At 39.5% G+C, this 18,610-nt stretch overlaps 1 protein-coding gene across 1 annotated transcript in view; it reads left to right on the forward strand.

The window, feature by feature from the left end:
- Window positions 1-18,610, forward strand: part of LOC127567749 (dystrophin-like) — a 358,665-nt gene that overhangs the window by 319,849 nt on the left and 20,206 nt on the right. The window contains 7 exon segments of the mRNA XM_052010734.1: window positions 1,191-1,327; window positions 4,113-4,151; window positions 4,823-4,888; window positions 6,145-6,210; window positions 6,511-6,669; window positions 16,125-16,318; window positions 16,321-16,361. Coding sequence (XP_051866694.1) covers window positions 1,191-1,327; window positions 4,113-4,151; window positions 4,823-4,888; window positions 6,145-6,210; window positions 6,511-6,669; window positions 16,125-16,318; window positions 16,321-16,361 — 702 coding nt within the window.

Consider the following 18,610-nt stretch of genomic DNA (forward strand, 5'->3'; position numbering starts at 1 on the left):
TCGCACCCATTTATCTTTACTTGGATCATTAATTCAGTCATATTTTATTGAATGCTTTGTGTATTCGGACAAAGAGCTTTAAATTTTGACTTTTTAACCATTTGTCCCCATATTGACCCAGTTTGATGCTTCATTCTTAGTATTATGAGGAATTCCTTGTTCTATCATTTAGCTTCAAGTGCGACTAAATACAAACAAGATGTTGCCTTAGGAGGAACTGTCAAAGCCGAAGAAGTAGCAAAACAACTCAGTGCAGGCTGGCATTGAACTGAGCTCTCGGATCAGATTGTGTATCCTGTGCTAAATTGGGAAGTGGTGAATGAACAGTGAAGGGAGAATATGGCAATTGGTTTAAAAATGGTTTATAGTTTAAAACAATTCTCAAATTTGAGTGAAAGCAGTAATCAAAGTTGAGTTTATTGTCATATATACAAGTACATGTATGCACAAGTGCAATGAAAAACCTACTCGCAGCAGCATCACAGGTACATGGCATCAGATAGACAACATTCACAAGAGAAACATAAACATAAGTCATACAAAATTGTACAAGAAAGAACAGAGTAAGGAAAAAATTACATTGTAGTACAAAGTGGTCATAGTGTTGCTCGACTGAGGTAGTTATTAGGGTTGTGCAGGTCGGTTCAAGAACCGAATGGTTGAAAGGAAGCAGCTGTTCTTGAACCTGGTGGTGTGGGACTTCAGGCTTCTGTATCTTCTGCCCATGGTGGCTACAAAAAGATGGCATGACCTGGATGGTGGGAATCTTTGGTGATGGATGTTGCTTGAAGCAGCGCCTTGTGTTGATACTAATGGTGGGGAAGGATATGCCAGTGATGCATTGGGCTGAATCCACTACCCTCTTCAGCTTCTTGCGTTCCTGCACATTCAAATTGCCGTACCAGATCCTGCAACCAGTCAGGATATTTTCAATATGTTGCTCCCTATCATTTGCATTAACTTATTGAAACTAGTTTAAGTAGTCCACCAGTGATCGTTCTGGCACTTATGATCATTTTTCATAACCTTAGAAGTATTATGAAGAAAAGTTAGGCCTGATCCTCTGGTACAAACATTATCACTTCCCTGACAACACTTAGTTCAGTAAACATTCACACAGTCTGCATAAGATGAATGGCTAAATTAACAGATTGCATTATGGCAATTCATTATTTCTTTTGCATTTTTAGACAACGTCAGGCGAAGACGTACGTGATTTCACTAAGGTGCTGAAAAATAAGTTCAGATCAAAGAAGTACTTTGCCAAACATCCCCGACTGGGTTACCTGCCAGTACAAACAGTCTTAGAAGGCGAGAATCTTGAGATGTAAGTTTGACAATGTGAGGTTTGCATATGTGTAGCTTTTCGCTGATGAATGATTAATGTTGCACAATTGTCCACCCTTTGAAGGGAAAAGAAATATTTTAAACTATATATGTATGAGTGTGTATATATGGTCTATTGCAGTATATAAAAGTAAGGCAGCCAGGAGATGGAAACATTGGTCTGCTTCATGCTTGTTTCTAAAATGACAGTCATTGAGTTCGACATTATATTTGCAAAGGACAGGTTATCAATGTTTTAGACAGTAAAAGCAACTTTGCCAGCTATTTTTGTACCACAGTCTCGGGTTCCGTGAGACTGAATTCTGCCATTGATAACCTTATCTGTTTCGGCTGGTCCACTGTTGTGATTTTTGCAGTGTTTTGAAGCAGCAAAGTGAGGTGAACAGGCCAACTGGTTCATTTGCTGATTCTGCTTGTTCAAGTACTTTCACTGTCAATTGTCAGAAACTGAAATACGTTCCAAATTAATAGCACTTTACCCTTAATCATAAATTGATTTGGCGAGTGATGGAATGAAGCTGAGTCCTGCAGAGAAGCTTATGTTCTACTGACGGGTAACTGGATTACAGAGAAAAACTCACAATATGGAAGGTATTCAGTGGCCTCTCAAGAAAAGCACACGGAAACTTGGTAACCATGTTTACTTGCGATTGTCCCATGAATGAACGTCTGGATGGTATGTTGTCCAGGTTCAAGCACTGTTGGTTCATCACCAATGTGGTCAATGCTTCTGAAGAACACCTATGGAAGTAATGTTGAGCAACAAGTTTGACACTTTCAGGAGTAGGTAGGTGACATTTGGAAAAGTAAGCTGTGCTGATAATGCAGAACACACCAGTCTGCTGTGTTGCTGGGTTCAAACTGGAAGGCGCAAAAGCTAAATTTAGCTGATGTAGTTCAAAAGAGAATGGCAGATAGAGGCTGTTTGGTATTGGTTTATTATTGTCACTTGTACCAAGGTACAGTGAAAAGCTTGTCTTGCATACCAATCGTACAGATCGATTCATTATGCTGTGCAGTTACACTGGGTTAGTACTGACTGCATTGAGGTAGTACAGAGCGCATTGAGGTAGTACAGAGCGCATTGATGTAGTACAGGTAAAAACAATAACCGTACAGAGTAAAGTATCACAGCTACAGAGAGAGTGCAGTGCAATAAGGTGCAAGGTCACAACAAGGTAGATCGTGAGGTCAGAGTCCATCTCATCATATTTGGCTTTATGGACTAGGTTGATCTGAAGTTCATTTGTTGGTCTGTGCGGAAGAGGAGAATCGAGATCAGGTTTAATGTCACTGACGTATGTTGTGAAATTTGTTGTAAGCAGTACAGTGCAAGACATAAAATTACTCTAAGTTTCAAAAATAAATAGTGCAAAAGTGGAATAACGAGGTAGAGTTCATGGGTCCATGGACTGTTCAGAAATCTGATGGCAGAGGGGAAGAAACTGTTCCTAAAACGTTGAGTGTGGGTCTTCAGGCTCCTATACCTCCTTCCTAATGGTAGTAATGCGAAGGGGGCATGTCGCAGGTGGTGAGGGTCCTTAATGATGGAGGCCGTCTTCTTGAGGCACTGTCTTTGAAGATGTCCTTGATGGCAGGGAGGGTTGTTCCCGTGATGGAGCTGGCTGAGTCTACATCCCTCTGCAGTCTCTTTTGATCCTGCGCATTGGCGCCTCTGTACCAGGCAGGGATGCAACCAGTCAGAATGCTCTCCACCGTACATCTGTAGAAATTTGCAAGAGTCTTTGGTGATGTACTAAATCTCCTGAAACTGATAATGAAATAGAGCTGCTGGTGTGCCTTCTTCATGATTGCATCAGTGTGTTGGGCCCAAGATAGATCCTCTGAGATGTTGATGCCCAGGAACTTGAAGTTGCTCACCCTTTTCACCGTTGACCCCTCAAGATAAGATAAGATTTCTTTATTAGACACATGTACGTCGAGAAACAAAGTGAAATGCATCTTTTGTGTAGTGTTCTGGGGCAGCCCGCAAATGTCGCCACGCTTCCGGCGCCAACATAGCATGCCCACAACTTCCTAACCTGTATGTCTTTGGAATGTGGGAGGAAACCCACGCAGACATGGGGAGAACGTACAAATTCCTTACAGACAGTGGCTGGAATTGAACCTGGGTCGCTGGCGCTGTAAAGCATCACTACCATGCCTGCAATGCAATGAGGACTGGTGTGTGTTCTCCTGATTTCCCCTTCCTGAAGTCCACAATCAGTTCCTTGATCTTGCTGACATTGAGTATGAGGTTGTTATTGCAACACCACTCAACCAGCCGATCTATCTCACTCCTGTACACCACCTCATTGCCGTCTGAGATTCTGCCAACAACAGTGGTGTCATCGGCAAATTTATAGATGGCGCTTGAGCTGTGCCTAGCCACACAGTCATGAGAGTAGAGCAGTGGGCTAAGCACACCTCCTTGAAGAACAAAAGGAAGGGACATGAATGCTCTTCTGAAGAAGATAGAAAGTTATAGCAAGAGTAGTACAAGGGAAACGCATGGAAAATTTGGAAAATATAGGTGTCCTATTAAGGAAGAGGGAGAACATTAGTTAACAACAAGATTGAATATATTTTCCTTAAGGCACCAAGGGCCAGGCTTATTAATGATAGATGTGTTGCTATTGATGATTATTTGAATTGCGGTAACTTCCTTAGCATGCTTCTGTTTCATTACTGTGCGTTGTTGTAAAATATTTCATCGTTCTTTGAGCCACATAAACAATGTTCTGTATTTTTTCTCTCTTTTGTAGTCCTGTCACACTCATCAGCATGTGGCCCGAGCAATATGAGTGAGTATATGTATCTGTCCTGCATGCCAAATGCGTCGTCTCAACCGAATAGCAGTTTGTTGTTGCATTAAGTACTGAATTTCTTCCTTTTGGAGCGTACTGGAGAATTTATCATCTCCCTTTTGTGCTACCAGTCAATGCGTTTGACATGATTATTTTAAGAATTTGCTCATTTTAAATGGAAAATAATCATAAAGCACTTAGATATTCCATTTTCTATTATGTGAACTTACTGTGCTCTTTCTCAAGCCCCCTGCCAACCCTACTCCATTAGTCAAAAATAAAACTGTTGCTATAAATTATTAAATACAAAGGGATATTTCAACCCGAGCATTACATCATTAAGAAGCAAGGTATTGAGCTGATCTGATCAGCATCGTACATACACTTTTTGCTTTATATCATGCAGAGCATGAAATTGCAACATTCTTCCACTTCAGTCTTGTATCACAAACAAAAGATAGAGAAAGCTGCTTAAAATGGTTGATTAAAGATAGTGTTACACTAGTATTGAAAAGGAAATATTCCCACTGCATTTTTACTGCACATTTCATTTGTATTGCAGTAGATTGTAACAACCACAAGCTTTATCAATGCTAAGATAATGATGCAATATTTTTGTTTTGATACTTAAACTGGAATATTAATTATCAGAAGTTTTATTATTGCAGCCCCACACAATCTCCACGGCTGTCCCAAGATGACACACATTCCAGAATAGAACACTATGCCAACAGGTAACAAAAATGTTCACAATTGCTACATTGCAGTTCTAATATGTTTTTCTAAGATGTTATGGGATGAAACTGGTTCTTACTGTACAGTCTTTGGGGTTTCATAGTGCTCATTTTAACCAAGTGGGATTTGGTTTCAAATTAAGTTCTGCAGTTACACAAACAAAAAACAGATGATAGCAATTTTACCATTAATACATAATATCTTATGTATTAATTTTGCTGAAAACTTAATCAGTTGCTGCAGATAGTGACAATGTTCCAGTCATTCAAAGTGTGGATGATTCAACAAATACACTGTCTATCAAGCTGAGTAATCACACTCTTGTGAACGACAGAGATTGATTTTTATGCTCACTATATAAAACTATCCTCCATTCTCTTTTATTGGGTGTTGTAGTTCCTGTTTCCTCTAAGTTGACTTCTGATGGTTTGTTGAGCCAAACATCAGACCAACTTATTGGCTGATACATTGCTGTAAATAAATAATGTATGAGAATTTCCACTGATTTCTGCTTTCTGACACTGCCAAAACAATAATGTTGCTTAAGTGCTTTATCTAAATTCTTGACCTCTGGGACGTAATATGCAACTTGGAATCACTTCGAATCATTATGCACTCGAGTGGATAAATGAACATATGAATTGCAAGCAGGAGGCTGCTAAGCCTGCTTCACCATTTAATAAGGTCAGGGGTGATCTGATGATAACCTCAACTCTGCATTCTTGTTCACCCTTAGTCACATTCCACCCCGTTGCTCCAAGAATCTGTTTGCCACACCCTTAAAAATTTGCAAAGACTGTGCTTCCACTGCACTTTAAGGAAGTGTGTTCCAAAGACTCTCAACCCTCTGAGGGGAAAAAAAAATCATCATATTTTTTTTTGTTAACAGTGATCCCCTAGTTCTAGATTTGCTCTCATATGAAAATATCTTCCAACAATCATGCTGTCAAGACTCCATAGGGTCTGGTTGTTTTCAATCGTCCCCCCTCTTCCAGACTCCAGTGGTCTCAAGGAAAATCTGTCCAATCTTTCCTCAAGGGCATCTTGCTCATTCTAAGTATCAGTCGAGTAAACCTTCTCGGAACTGCTTCCAACACATTCATTGGATAACAAACTCCCCAATGTCTAGCCTTTCTCAAATATATAAACATTGGACTCTTTTTGACTGCTTTCTAAGACATTAGCAATAATGGAACCGAAGTGTACTTCTGATTTTATTGGAATCTAATAACATAATGTGGCACCTTTTATTCAGGCTGGCACAGATGGAGAGAACTAATGGATCCTTGCTCACCGACAGTAGTTCTGCCACAGGAAGTGTGTAAGTAATCTGAACAATTAGAGCTGGGAAAAGTGGCATTAAGTGTGATTTATACATAGCAGCTTGAAATGCAGTGCATTTTAATTAATTTCTGGTAATAGGTAAGGAACACACCATTAAGTTACTGAATAAAAATTTAATATTTTTAAATTGTAATTGAATCAATAAGCTGAAGATATTTGTTATTTCCTGTTGGAGAGGGGACAATGACAGATGCATGAAATTATAAAGATTATTTTAAAATTATTTTTACATGACAAGAACTGTAAAATGAGACTGCATAATTTGTTCTTTGTGCAGTGATGATGAACACGCGCTAATTCAACAATTCTGTCAAACACTGGGAAGTGAATCACCTGTAAGCCAGCCCCAGAGTCCTGTTCAGATCCTCAAGTCAGTAGAGAAAGAGGAACGGAGTGAATTGGAACGCATCATTGCCGATCTTGAGGAGGAGCAAAGGTGAGTTTGTTTATTCTTGCAATTTTTTTTGTAATCATGTTAACCCGATGAAGGCACTCACTTACTCTTTTTTTTTCCACGATCCTCTAAGTGACTATTATTCAAATTCAAGATTGGGTCAGCAGTGTTCAGGATATACCCCATTATCCTGAGCCCCATCAACCTCTGCAACTCCACCTCCACAGCATCCACCAAACTCCTTGTTCTTAAGATTCTGAATCTTGTCCATTCACTTCCCTTCACCCAAACTTTGTTCATTCTGCTCTCTGAAGAATCAGGAAATTCCTCCCTCTCCTTGGCTGATCCTCTTTAATACTTTAGCTCCAAATTAAATTTCAATTTCATCTCTGAGAAGCACCATAGTGTGTTTGTTCTCTGTTGTGGGCATTATCTAAAAGCTAGTACTATATATTTCATTCTGTTTTAAGCTGCTTGAATTTCATGCCACTGGAAGATTGAAAAGGTCTGATCTTGGTTTTCTCTCCCAATGGATAAACTAGAATCAGCAGTTTAGAACATAAGCAAATTAATGTGGATTTTATCCTTTATTTGGGGTTCCTGTAGGTTCTCAATACACAACAGTGTAGCCCATGAATCCAATAGTTTTGAACACATTTGGCTGAGATGGAGACATTCAGGTATTTCCTTTACCACCAACAGCAGGATAGCAATCAAAAAAAGAACACCAGCTAATTTCTTAGGCTAAGAACAATGACTGGAGAACAAATTGGAGATTGATCCCAGATAAACTGTTAGCTGTGGCATTTTTCTGTTATTGAACAGCCTTTAAATTGCAAAACCATTGCAGAAATTTCCTCATCACAAGATTAGTCCTGTCTTAATAAAGAGCTTATCATCAAAATAATTGGAGGAAAAATAAGACAATACTTGAATAGAACCTTCACTGCCAATTGAATCATCATTTAGAACATAGAACAATTACAGCACAATTCAGGCCCTTCGGCCCACAAAGCTGTGCCGAACATGTCCCTACCCTTTTGTGGTGTACATTTCAATCAGAGGTAGTTCCATGGCATTGTTCACTATTTTGCAGGTAGGTAGGCTGAAATTCTGATTTCATTTTCCATGCAATATTTAGTCATGACGAATAAGGGTAGGGCAATGTAAATTTTCTTCAAAAGTACACTTCCAGCTGTAAGAACTTTCAAGGTATGAATGATTTTATTCTTACAAAAATGCTGAAGTTGTGTGGTAAAAGCAGATTGAATTGGAAGTTGAGATCAAACAAAATGATCAGTGGATGAAGGTTTCAATTTGTAACCTGTTTGGGTCTTCACATTGGATATACACTCTGTTGTGCTGAGGATCAATTGGCTTTGCTTTCAGGGAATGAAATTGCACTGAAATGAACTGTTACAGAATGACACTAATGCCAATCAAGTGAGATTTGGCACAGTGGAACTGTCTGAATCCAACACCAGCTGAGAACCAACATGAGAGGGAAGAATGACTTGTCGTCACCCTTACCATTCTATATGTGGAAGATGCATCTGTCCATGACAGTATAGATAGGAGTGACCACTACCTTCTATCAATAAAGTCTGTAATCATGCTAATACTGTTATGTGGCACAGTCACTGTGCTGAAGGGAAAAGATTCAAATGTTTTTGCATCTCAAAACTACCATGCATGAGGCATTGTGAACCACCTGCAACCGCAGCAGAACATCTGATCAATGGTGACCTCCAGGACATTTGTGGTGTGGGGAGATCTGATTATGCTGTGTGATGGCTTGTTAAATCCATTTTCTCTCCTGCTACTATTGATCTGGTTGATCAATTCTAGTCCTAGTTTAATAAGGAGAGGAAGAGCATATTGGTAGCAGTTCCACAGAACTAATCAGTTGAATATGCAAGACTGGGCTTGCTTGGAGGCAGCAAATATTGCACAGACATGTGCAGTGCAGAAATAACTGCCATACAAGCCTCCTTTCAATCATCAGCAAATTACTAGAGGGGATCTCTGAGAGTGCTCTCAATAGGTACATAGTCACCTATCGCCATCTCGTTGATGCTCATTTTGGATTTGACCACTCAACATTAGACTTTGATTCATATATGAATAAAAGAGCTGAATTGCAGAGGTAAGGTGAGTGTTTCTGCCATGACGTAAGAGCAGTATTTTACAAAGTTCAGTATCAAGAAGCCCTTGTAATTGAAATGAATTGGAATTGGAGGGTGAACTGTGGAGAGAGAAACAGGTGGTTACCAGGGTCATTCGCCTGAAACATTAAGTATTGTCTGACCTGCTGAGTAGTTCCAGCATTTTTCGTTTTATTTCAGATTTCCAGTGTTTTGCGTTTTGAAGGGATAACTATCCAGTAGCTGAAGTTGTGTCTATTGCAAAGTAAACCTATGATTGTTTGAGGTTTATCATCTTGGATCCAGGAAATCACTGCAATAGTTTCTTAACCTGTGCCTTGGTCCAGCCATCTGCAGTTGCTTTATCAATGACCTTGTATTTATCATGAGGTTCAAAGTGGGAGTGTTTGCCAGTGGGTGCAAAATGTTTTGTTTTATTTTCAGGTCTTCTGATAATGAAGCAGTCTATGCTTTCATGCACATATACATGGATGACATTGAGGTTTTGTATGAAAAGTGCCAGGTATTATTTGCACAATGCAATCTCCTGATGATGTCCCCTTGACACTCAAGGGTCCCCCACCCGCCGCCACCACTAATATACTGAGTTTCCCAATGATCAGAAACCCAGCTGGACCAGCTATGTACATATTGTGGCCACATAAGCTAGGTCCATCGTGAGTGACTGCCTCCTGGCGACTCAGTCTTTCCACCATCTATCTGCAGAAAGTCATCAGTCTGATTGAATACTAGCTACTTGCCTGAATGAAACTCAGCGCCTTACACCAAACAGAACACAACTGGTTGTTTGATTGGCACCACATCTTCTACCTTTGAGTCATTTACATGATGTTGTTTGGTTCAACTATCTTCAAATAATGGACATATTAAGCTGCAAAGAGTTTGCAAGATGTTCAGTTCAGCAATGAAAAAGCAAAAGTTTTTAAAGTGTGCAAATTCTTAAGTTGCTGTCGTAATTGCTGATTTAAGTATTTGGCAGTGTAATTGCAGCATTGTTTGAAAATTTGAAACAGCACATTTTAATTCTTGCAGTAATTAACTGAAATTTGTAATGAACCTAAATGAATTAAACTAAATATTGTGCTACATTGGGCAAATAAAAGTACCCACATAATGTTTTTGAAGTGAAACAGGATATGTCAACAGATGTTTTGACTTCTGCTGGTCATACTTAGCGTCATTTTGATTGTATTCAGAGTACTGTCTTTTCCAATAACTTACAAAAAAAAAGTTCTCATTTCACTTTTAATGGGCTTTATATCTTTACAACAGATGTTGTCTTCAGCTTTGCATCTACATAATACATGTTGGTGGTGTTTTCTTGAGCAAAGTACTTCCACTTCTTCTTCACTTAAATATGGCATGTTCATGATAATATATTTTGCATTGCTTTACGTGTGGGTTTTACAGTCTCACCAAATGTTTCCATATTTCTTTCTCCCCAGCCAAAATAAATTGTTTGTTCTGAGCCTATATGCCTCTCTACCCAACTTTTCTATCTCCCCTCCAATTAAGAACACTACTCCACTCAAACCTCTGTGATAGTTCCTTTCTCAAGTGCACTCCACTGATATCAGCAACTTCGGTCTGTAGTTCATTGTTGCTGTGAGCGTTTCAGACTACAGACACATTAACCTTTTCCTTGAGGCAGTTGCTGTCTTTCAGTTGTGACTTTATGAATGATTCTACCAAGGCATTTGGCCAAAGGAAGCTATTTGTGAACATGAAACCTGCTACTGGGTCTGCATGATTGCAATTGGACAGACTTGACAGCAAATGATGTAGCCAGTGATTATCTTGCCTTTCCAACCAGTGTCATAAGGAATCTAAAACTGGAGCCTGGTGGCTGCTTATCTGAATGCAGGGAAGGCTTAGAGGTGAAAGCAGTGTTCTTTTGGCTTATTTGAAAATATCTTGTGGGAATTAATACATACTGCAAACAATGTGAAGTTGGTCAGATCAGTATAAAATGAAATAGAATCAGAGTAACATCCTGCTTTAAAAAAAATCAAGTGGGATTTTCAAAGAAAGTGATTGGGAGGGGACAAAGACATTTTCTGGCTTTATTGTCATATTCACATCCTATCAGCAGTGAAAGGTTCCTGTGAATGTCAGTTTGAGCCTAAACACAGAGCAGTGGCAACAAACACTTTCTCATTGATGCAAGCCCAAGTTCTGATTGTTAACTATAATGTACAGAGAATGCAACTGACTTGCAATCAGGAAGTTTCAGCATTCTGGTAAGCGGTTTACCTCCAGTGTACGTTGTCAGCTGAAACCTATGCTTATTGTTCAGTAATCACCAGGGCTCTTGAGGTAATTTGCACCAATTTAGATCTGGACCTGACTTGTCCAGTGTGATGCAAAGAACTGATGGAATTCCGGTTTCCCAGAACTAGACACATCACAAACATCCTCCCCTCATGCCCTTGAAGAAAGTAGTTGTTATTAGTGCCTGTTTAATCATCCAACACTCTCAGTCAGTGGACTTGACATCCACCAGCAATGGTGGGTGAAAAAATTAGCCTATGTCAAAACAGATTTTAAACAAATAACATTATTTTCCAGTGTTTGGCACTCTTGTTTTCAATCTCAAGTTCAAATATTACTCCATTCATCTTTGTTGAATACCTCCATGTCCAATTATTTTTTATGCAGCGCAATCAATGTGACAAAACTTAATTCAAAATGAATGTTCAGATGTGATCAAATCCATCATTATGTAAAGCTTGTTTAGTAAAATCTTCATGCTTGCTGAGCGTCAGCAATGATATTACTGAGACAGATTTTGCATTTATCACAAAACCATTTGTCAAACAAAATCTCAGAATTTGCTCACCAATATTTGGTATGTATCTGGCACGGATATTATGGGCTGAATGGCCATGATGAATTTCCATTGAAATGTTGTCACTGTTGTAATGTGGCAGCTAACTGCATTCCACAAGTAGCCCAAGAGCAATTCAGATCCTGACGTCTGCTTTTGTGATGTTGTGATAAATGAGCATTGGCTGGAATACTGGAATCAATAGGTAGTAAGAACATTGGTAACCATGGAGCTACCAGATTGCTGTAAAAGCCCATCTTGTTCTTTAATCTCATTTTCTTCCCTTTGGTGAAGTAAATCTACCAAGTCAGTCAAATCTATCTGGTCAGACTTGTACTTGACTCCAGACCACCAATGCCTCTGACTCTGAACTGGCTTGGTGATCCATTCAGAACTGGTGACAAATTGGGATGGAGAATATGGGGTGGCCTTGCCAGCAACATTCATATTCTATGAATGAATAAAAAAAAATACTACTTTAATGAATGACTGAAGAGATGCCTAATAAGACTATACTTCTCCAAATGCTCATAAATCCTGTCCCTAAGAATCCTCTCCTGTAGTTTGCCACCACTGATGTAAGACTCACTGGTCTATAATTCCCAGGATTATCCCCTTCACCTTTCTTGAATAATGGAACGTTTGCCATCCTCCAATCCTCCTGTATCACTCCTGTGGCCAGGGAGGACTCAAAGATCATTGTTAATGCTCCAGCAATCTCTTCCCTCACTTCCCATAGTAACCTGGGGTATATCCTGTCCAACCCCAGGGACTTATCTATCATAATGCTTTTTAGTAGCTCCAACAAATTTGTTTTTAAGAAAGAAGTAGCTCTCTTAACCTCGACATGCTCCAACACATTTGCCTGTTCTACGCTAACCTCACATTCTTCTAAGTCCCTCCCTGGTGAACACTGAAGCAAAATATTCATTTAGGACCTCCCCTACCTCTTTCACCTCCAGACACATTTTTCCTCCCTTATCCCTGAGCACTCCTACCCTCACCCTAGTCATCCTCTTGTTCCTAACATAAGCATTGAATGCCTTAGGGTTTTCCTTAACCCTACTTGCCAAGGCCTTCTCATGTCCTCTTCTAGTTCTCCTAAGTCCTTATTAAGCTCCTTCCTGGCTACCTTATAACTCTCAAGAGCCCTGTCTGATTTTTGCTTCCTAAACTTTAAATATGCTTCCTCTTGACTAAACCATCCACCTGTCTTATTAACCATGGTTCCTTCACCCTACCATCCTTTCCTTGTCTCAGCAGGACAAACCTATCTAGAACCCCATGTAAGTGGTCCCTAAACAACCTCCATATTTCTGCAGTGCATTTACCAGAGAACATCTGTACCCAGTTTACGCTCCCAAGTTCTTGCCTAATACCATCGTAATTTGCCCTCCCGCAATTAAATACTTTCCCATAGTATCTGCTCCTATCTTTGTCCATGGCTATGCTAAAGGTCAGGGAGTTGTCACCATACTTGAAATGCTCGCCTGTCTTTCACCTGACCAGGTTCATTGCCAAATACCAGATCCAGCATGGCCTCTCCTCAGGTCGGTCTGTCTACATACTGTGTCAGGAATCCTTCCTGTACACACCTAACAAATTCTGCCCCATCTGAACCTTTTGCACTAAGGAGGTGCCAAGCAATATTAGGGAAGTTGAAGACACCCATGACAACAACCCCTGTTATTTTTGCTCCTTTCCAAAATCTGCCTACTTAACTACTCAGTGTCCCGATGGCTACTTGGGGGCCTACAGAATACTCCCAATAGAGTGATCGCTCCCTTCCTGTTTCTGACTTCCACCCACACTGACTCAAAAGACGATCCTTCTATAATGTCCCACCCCTTTCTTTGAGAAAAGATTGCAATATTGGTTTTCAACCCTTGGGCCCAAGATGGTGTGTGTGTGTTTATGCAATCACTTGGAACCTTGCCAAGAGACCGATGAAGAGTACCACAACAATATTTGTACAGATGATTAAAGTTGTGTTTGTTCAAACCAACTAATAACCATTACTATTTCAATCAATGTCCAAGGAATTGTTTAAACAGCCTGATAACGTTCATAAGTCTCTAGGCTTGCAGAAACCTATACTTCAAAAGTGACAGGTATTCATTACATCCAAATTTCATTAAAACCATTTTATTTTCTTCTGTGGAGTTTTATTAGAATGGATGGCGATCTTGTAAAAAGAAATAGTGGTCTGGAATCACTGAGTGGAGCTGTGAACTGCTTTAAAATTTCCTATTTATCTTGTCCACATCTGGAAAGTTAATCTTGCCAACCAAGACAAAACAAAACATGTGACAAGAGTGACAGAGATCTCTAGTCATGTAAACAGGCAACTTAAGAACATAATAACCAGAAACAGGAGTTGGGGAGTTGGACATTTGGCCTTTCACCCCTGCTCTGCCATTTGATGAGACCATCCTGCAGCTGAGCAGCAAGGCCTAACCTGGGGCCAGACCTTGCACACCATAAATGGGAGACAGATGATCCAAAATCATGCCCTCCCATGGAATGCCTCTGAAAATCTTTGAAGACAAAGCAACATCCCCAGCTTTACTGACTGTCAAATGAGTCAATGTTTTAGCTGCTTCTAATTGTACATGAATTTTAAAAACACTTTAAAAACTATTAGCAATGACATAATTAACCTAATGTGATATTTGAAAGTTTTTTTTTTAAATTAAATTTGTTTGCAGTACTATTAATTATTTTTTTTAAACATCTTGTATAGGACTTAAATAATCAAGATCAATTATTTTAACAAAAACGTATTGTCTTCCCTTTCTTGTAGCCATAAAGTCAACATTGAAATGACTGGGCTCAAGGATTTTTTGACAGGTTTAACCTGTCAGATATCTACAAGCAGTTTTTCCCCTGCATATTTTGGGAACTCCCACTCCACTTTTGACTCCATACTAGATTCATTGTTGAGTGCAGCTGGGTGAGAGCCAACAGAGTTGCTTGGGCTCTCACAATCACATGGTAGTCACTGACTCACCAGTAGTTCAAGACAGTAAATACCTTGAGTTACATGTGGAATTGCTAGCCAAACAAAATCTGGATCACCTTTGGGATTCACAAAGCAGGAAGGCAGATGATCTGAACAGATTCTGACCTGATATATTCCTGTGCTCATCACTCTGATTTTCAGGTATCAAGTACCCATATGCATTCCTAAACTAAATGAGCACATAAATTAACCTGTTTCAAATCTAGCAAAGGCAGATGGAGTACAGCTTCAACACTGTGCCACCGTTTGTGGCAGTACAGTGATGCGGCCAGTAAAGATGCTGTCTCAGGACTCCAGCAGCCGTGTTCAGTCCTCACTTCCAGTACTGTATGTGTGCAGTTTGCCTATTCTCTTTATGACCAGGTGGGTTTCCTCACGTGCTCTGGTTTCATCCCAAAGCATGCAGGTTGTCATGTCAATTGGCCACTAAATTGCACCTGCTCTGTCGATGATTGGTAGAATCCAGGCGGAGTTGAAGAGAATCTGGAAGGAATAGAAAATAAAGTGGGATTAGTGTAGGATGGGTGCTTGATGTCCCGGCAGGGACTTGGTGGGCCAAAGGGCCTGTTTTGTTGCTTTGTGACTTTCATTTCAACACAAAACTTGCAGCAGCATCTGTTCATACTTTAGTGTACTTTTTTCCAAGACACCCATGCAGCTGTCTGAGTGACTGCCAGTTAGTACAGTCATTGAACTTCTGATTCAGACAAAAAAAAATCAAGTTTTTCGTCACTTGAATTTGGGCTGAATTTGAGCCGTGTGTCAAGTCTAATGTACCTCACACAGGTTTATACGATATTCAGATCAGATTGATGCATTACATACAGTGCAAGGGAAAAGATGCTGTCATTAATTGACACAGTTACTGTACATGGAAGCAGAAGTGGCATGGGAAAGTTTATATATAGAGCAAAATTAGCTCTCTCTCATCTGGCAGTACTTAAAAACTTGCAGTTTTTAACAGGGACTGGAGTGTCCTTTCATCTCCAGCATTTAGGAGAATGAGGGGCAGCCTTACTGTGGAGTGTAAGATCTCGAAAGGGATTGATAAGGTGAATGCTGAAGATGTTTACTCTGACTACAGTCAAAAACAACAGGCCATGGTCTCTGGATAAACAATCAACTTTTTAGTCTTGGGATTTGCTGAAGTATTGGGGAGAGGAGAAACATTTTTGTTACAGAGGCTTTTTTTTTTTGATTAAGTATTCAAAATGTGTTTATCTGGCACTATAAAAATTGTCCAAGATTCTGGATGATGGAAGAGGCATGTTGGTAGATTAAATGGCTGCAGTAAATTGTCCCAAGTATGCAGGGTGAGTGGGAGAATCAGGGGGAAGGGGAGGAGTTGATGGGAATGTGGAGAAAAGAGTGGAATTGTTGTAAATACACGCTTGATGGTCATTGCAAACTTGGGCCAAAGGGCCTGTTTTTGTGCTGTATGACTCTGTGATGTGACTAGTTCTCATTGTTTATGCTACCACAGGAATCTACAATCCGAGTATGAACGGTTAAAGCAACAGCAGGTTCTAAGAGGTGTAAAACCCCTGCCATCACCACCTTTCTCACCAACTCAACATAGCTATCAAGATGCTGAGCTACTGGCTGAAGCTAAACTCCTACGACAACACAAGGGGAGACTGGAGGCCAGAATGCAGATTTTGGAGGACCACAACAAACAACTGAATCACAGTTGTGCCGACTGAGAAATCTATTGGAAGAGGTATGGTTTAATCAGGCATGTGGTCTGATGAAAATAAGTGGGTGAAGCTGTGCTCTGTGTGCTTTCTCGGTGTTGAATTAATTGAGGTTCAATCTCCAGCTGTTGACTTTGGGTGCATGAAACTGAGCTGAAAATAGGAGAAATCTGTAAAAGGAAACAGCAGCCTGGGAGCAAAGGCTGATTTTAAATAATTTGAGGTGGCGGAACAAAATGTTTCATTATTTGTAGAAGTCTCAAAGCCATTACCCAAAACTGGTTGAAGCTGACAATGTGTTTATTTGGTCAATAATACATCTGAGGTTCTGGAGGATATTTTTCCTACTTTTCTTTCCTTTGCTAAATGAGTTGATTGGTTTCCATGACTGGGTAAGTTGTGCAGATGTTAGCTGCCTTTATTCACTGAACTATCATTCCTGAGTGAGTACAGTGAATATCACCTGACTTGCTCACCATTAACTTTGGTGTGCTTGTGCAATCCTGCCATCTCACTTTCACTATAAATCTACAAAATTGAGGCAGTGTAATTTGGGATGGGGATGTTATTTTCAACAATTGTGTGTCTAATTTTTTAAATGTTTAATATAAATGTCAATTCTGCATCACTTGAGGCTCATTTGGGTTGGTTATTGTGATGTGATCCTTAAGGGATTTGTCAATTTTATTTTTGTGGCATGTGTGGTTTAATTGTTGTGTGCACCTTCTTCCCATATGTGAAAACATGGAATTTTCTATTGACAATGACCTGAGGCAAACTACATTTGAAGAGTCACCAAGAGTCCATAAGAGAGAGAAATCAGGTTTATTTTGGTTCTGATAGACAGGGACTAGTTTTGTAAGTACATATAACACATAACTAGGTCATCTTCTTCACGATGATCGCTTTGAGCATCCCAAAGTGCTGGTATTACAAATACAAAGAAAAAATTGCTGTGGAATTGCTTAAGACTTAGGGAGCATTGACAAATCAAAATAAAAGGCATCCAAGTTAAATGCAGCAAACAAGTGGTTGCCCATATTCATCATTGACTCACAAAAACAAACTTCACCAACACTAATAACAGGTCAATGCATTCAGTGTAAATTTAAAACTATTGTCCTCAGTTACATACCCCCGTGAACCCTTTCACTCTGGGCAACACTCTTCTTAGGACATTTAACAACACTTAACATCCCTAATTCTGACCTGCTTTACCACTCTAGTCATCATCTATCCTTACTGGCTGCATGGCCTTCAGCCATATTGACCTCTCATTCTCAATCTATCTGTCAAATTAGTCTTGTTTCCCCAAAAAAGTGATTATGACACTCAGTTTTTCCTGAAATTCATTGTCATTGCTGTTTGATATCCATTTTTTGTTTGTGAAACCCAGGGGGATCTTTTGTTAATGTAAGTGTTGTTGAACCTACTTCCTAAAATATCATACAATTCATTAAGTGATTATGTCTGTGACAGAACTTAATTCATTCCATTAAAATTTATTTTAAAATTTACTGCAAAAATGATGCTTATCATAATTAAATGGATTACATATTGCCAAGTGTGCAGGACTTCGGAATTGTGCTGTATTTGCTGACTTCCTTCCTAATGCTCGTGTTGTAACCATACTCATTTTTGCCATGGTAGTGCTTAGATTTTTAGCCAATTGAAATTGACTTTATGCAAAGGTAAAGGTCGCTAGTTGCCAAGGGAGAGACTTGCAATTTATTTAGTGCATTTCTCATCCGTCTCAAAAGAACCATACAACCACCAAGATCATTGGGAAACATTGTTTCTGTTGTCAAGTGGAAAGTGTAACTGCAGGTCCCTCAAACAGCAATGTAAAAGTGACTTAGGTAATTTGTATTTTTAGTAATACTGGCCTGGCCTGGCCTGGATTTTGGCCTGGACACAAGGGGGTGATTCTCCTATCACAGAAAGTGAGTGTGGAGTTGGAAATTTGCTGGCACAATTGGTGAAATTGCAAATTTGAGGAAAAATACTTGAACAGCTGGTTACCTCTGGACTATCCAGAAAATTCTTTGATATCTTCGCATGTTCTGAGATCATCAGAAGTAGGATGTCTACGATGAAACAGACTCTACACAAAAGTATAATTGAAACACAAAATAAGGTTTTTAAAGAACCAGCACAAATTGACATGCCACATCTGAAGCTATCTCAATGTGCTTCACTCAACATTTTATAATAGCATTTTAAATTAAAAGTATGCATTCACTGTATTTGGAATTCTTTTCACAAGCTAATGTTT

The sequence above is a fragment of the Pristis pectinata genome, chromosome 3 (assembly GCF_009764475.1).
Source record: "Pristis pectinata isolate sPriPec2 chromosome 3, sPriPec2.1.pri, whole genome shotgun sequence".
NCBI lineage: Eukaryota > Metazoa > Chordata > Chondrichthyes > Rhinopristiformes > Pristidae > Pristis > Pristis pectinata.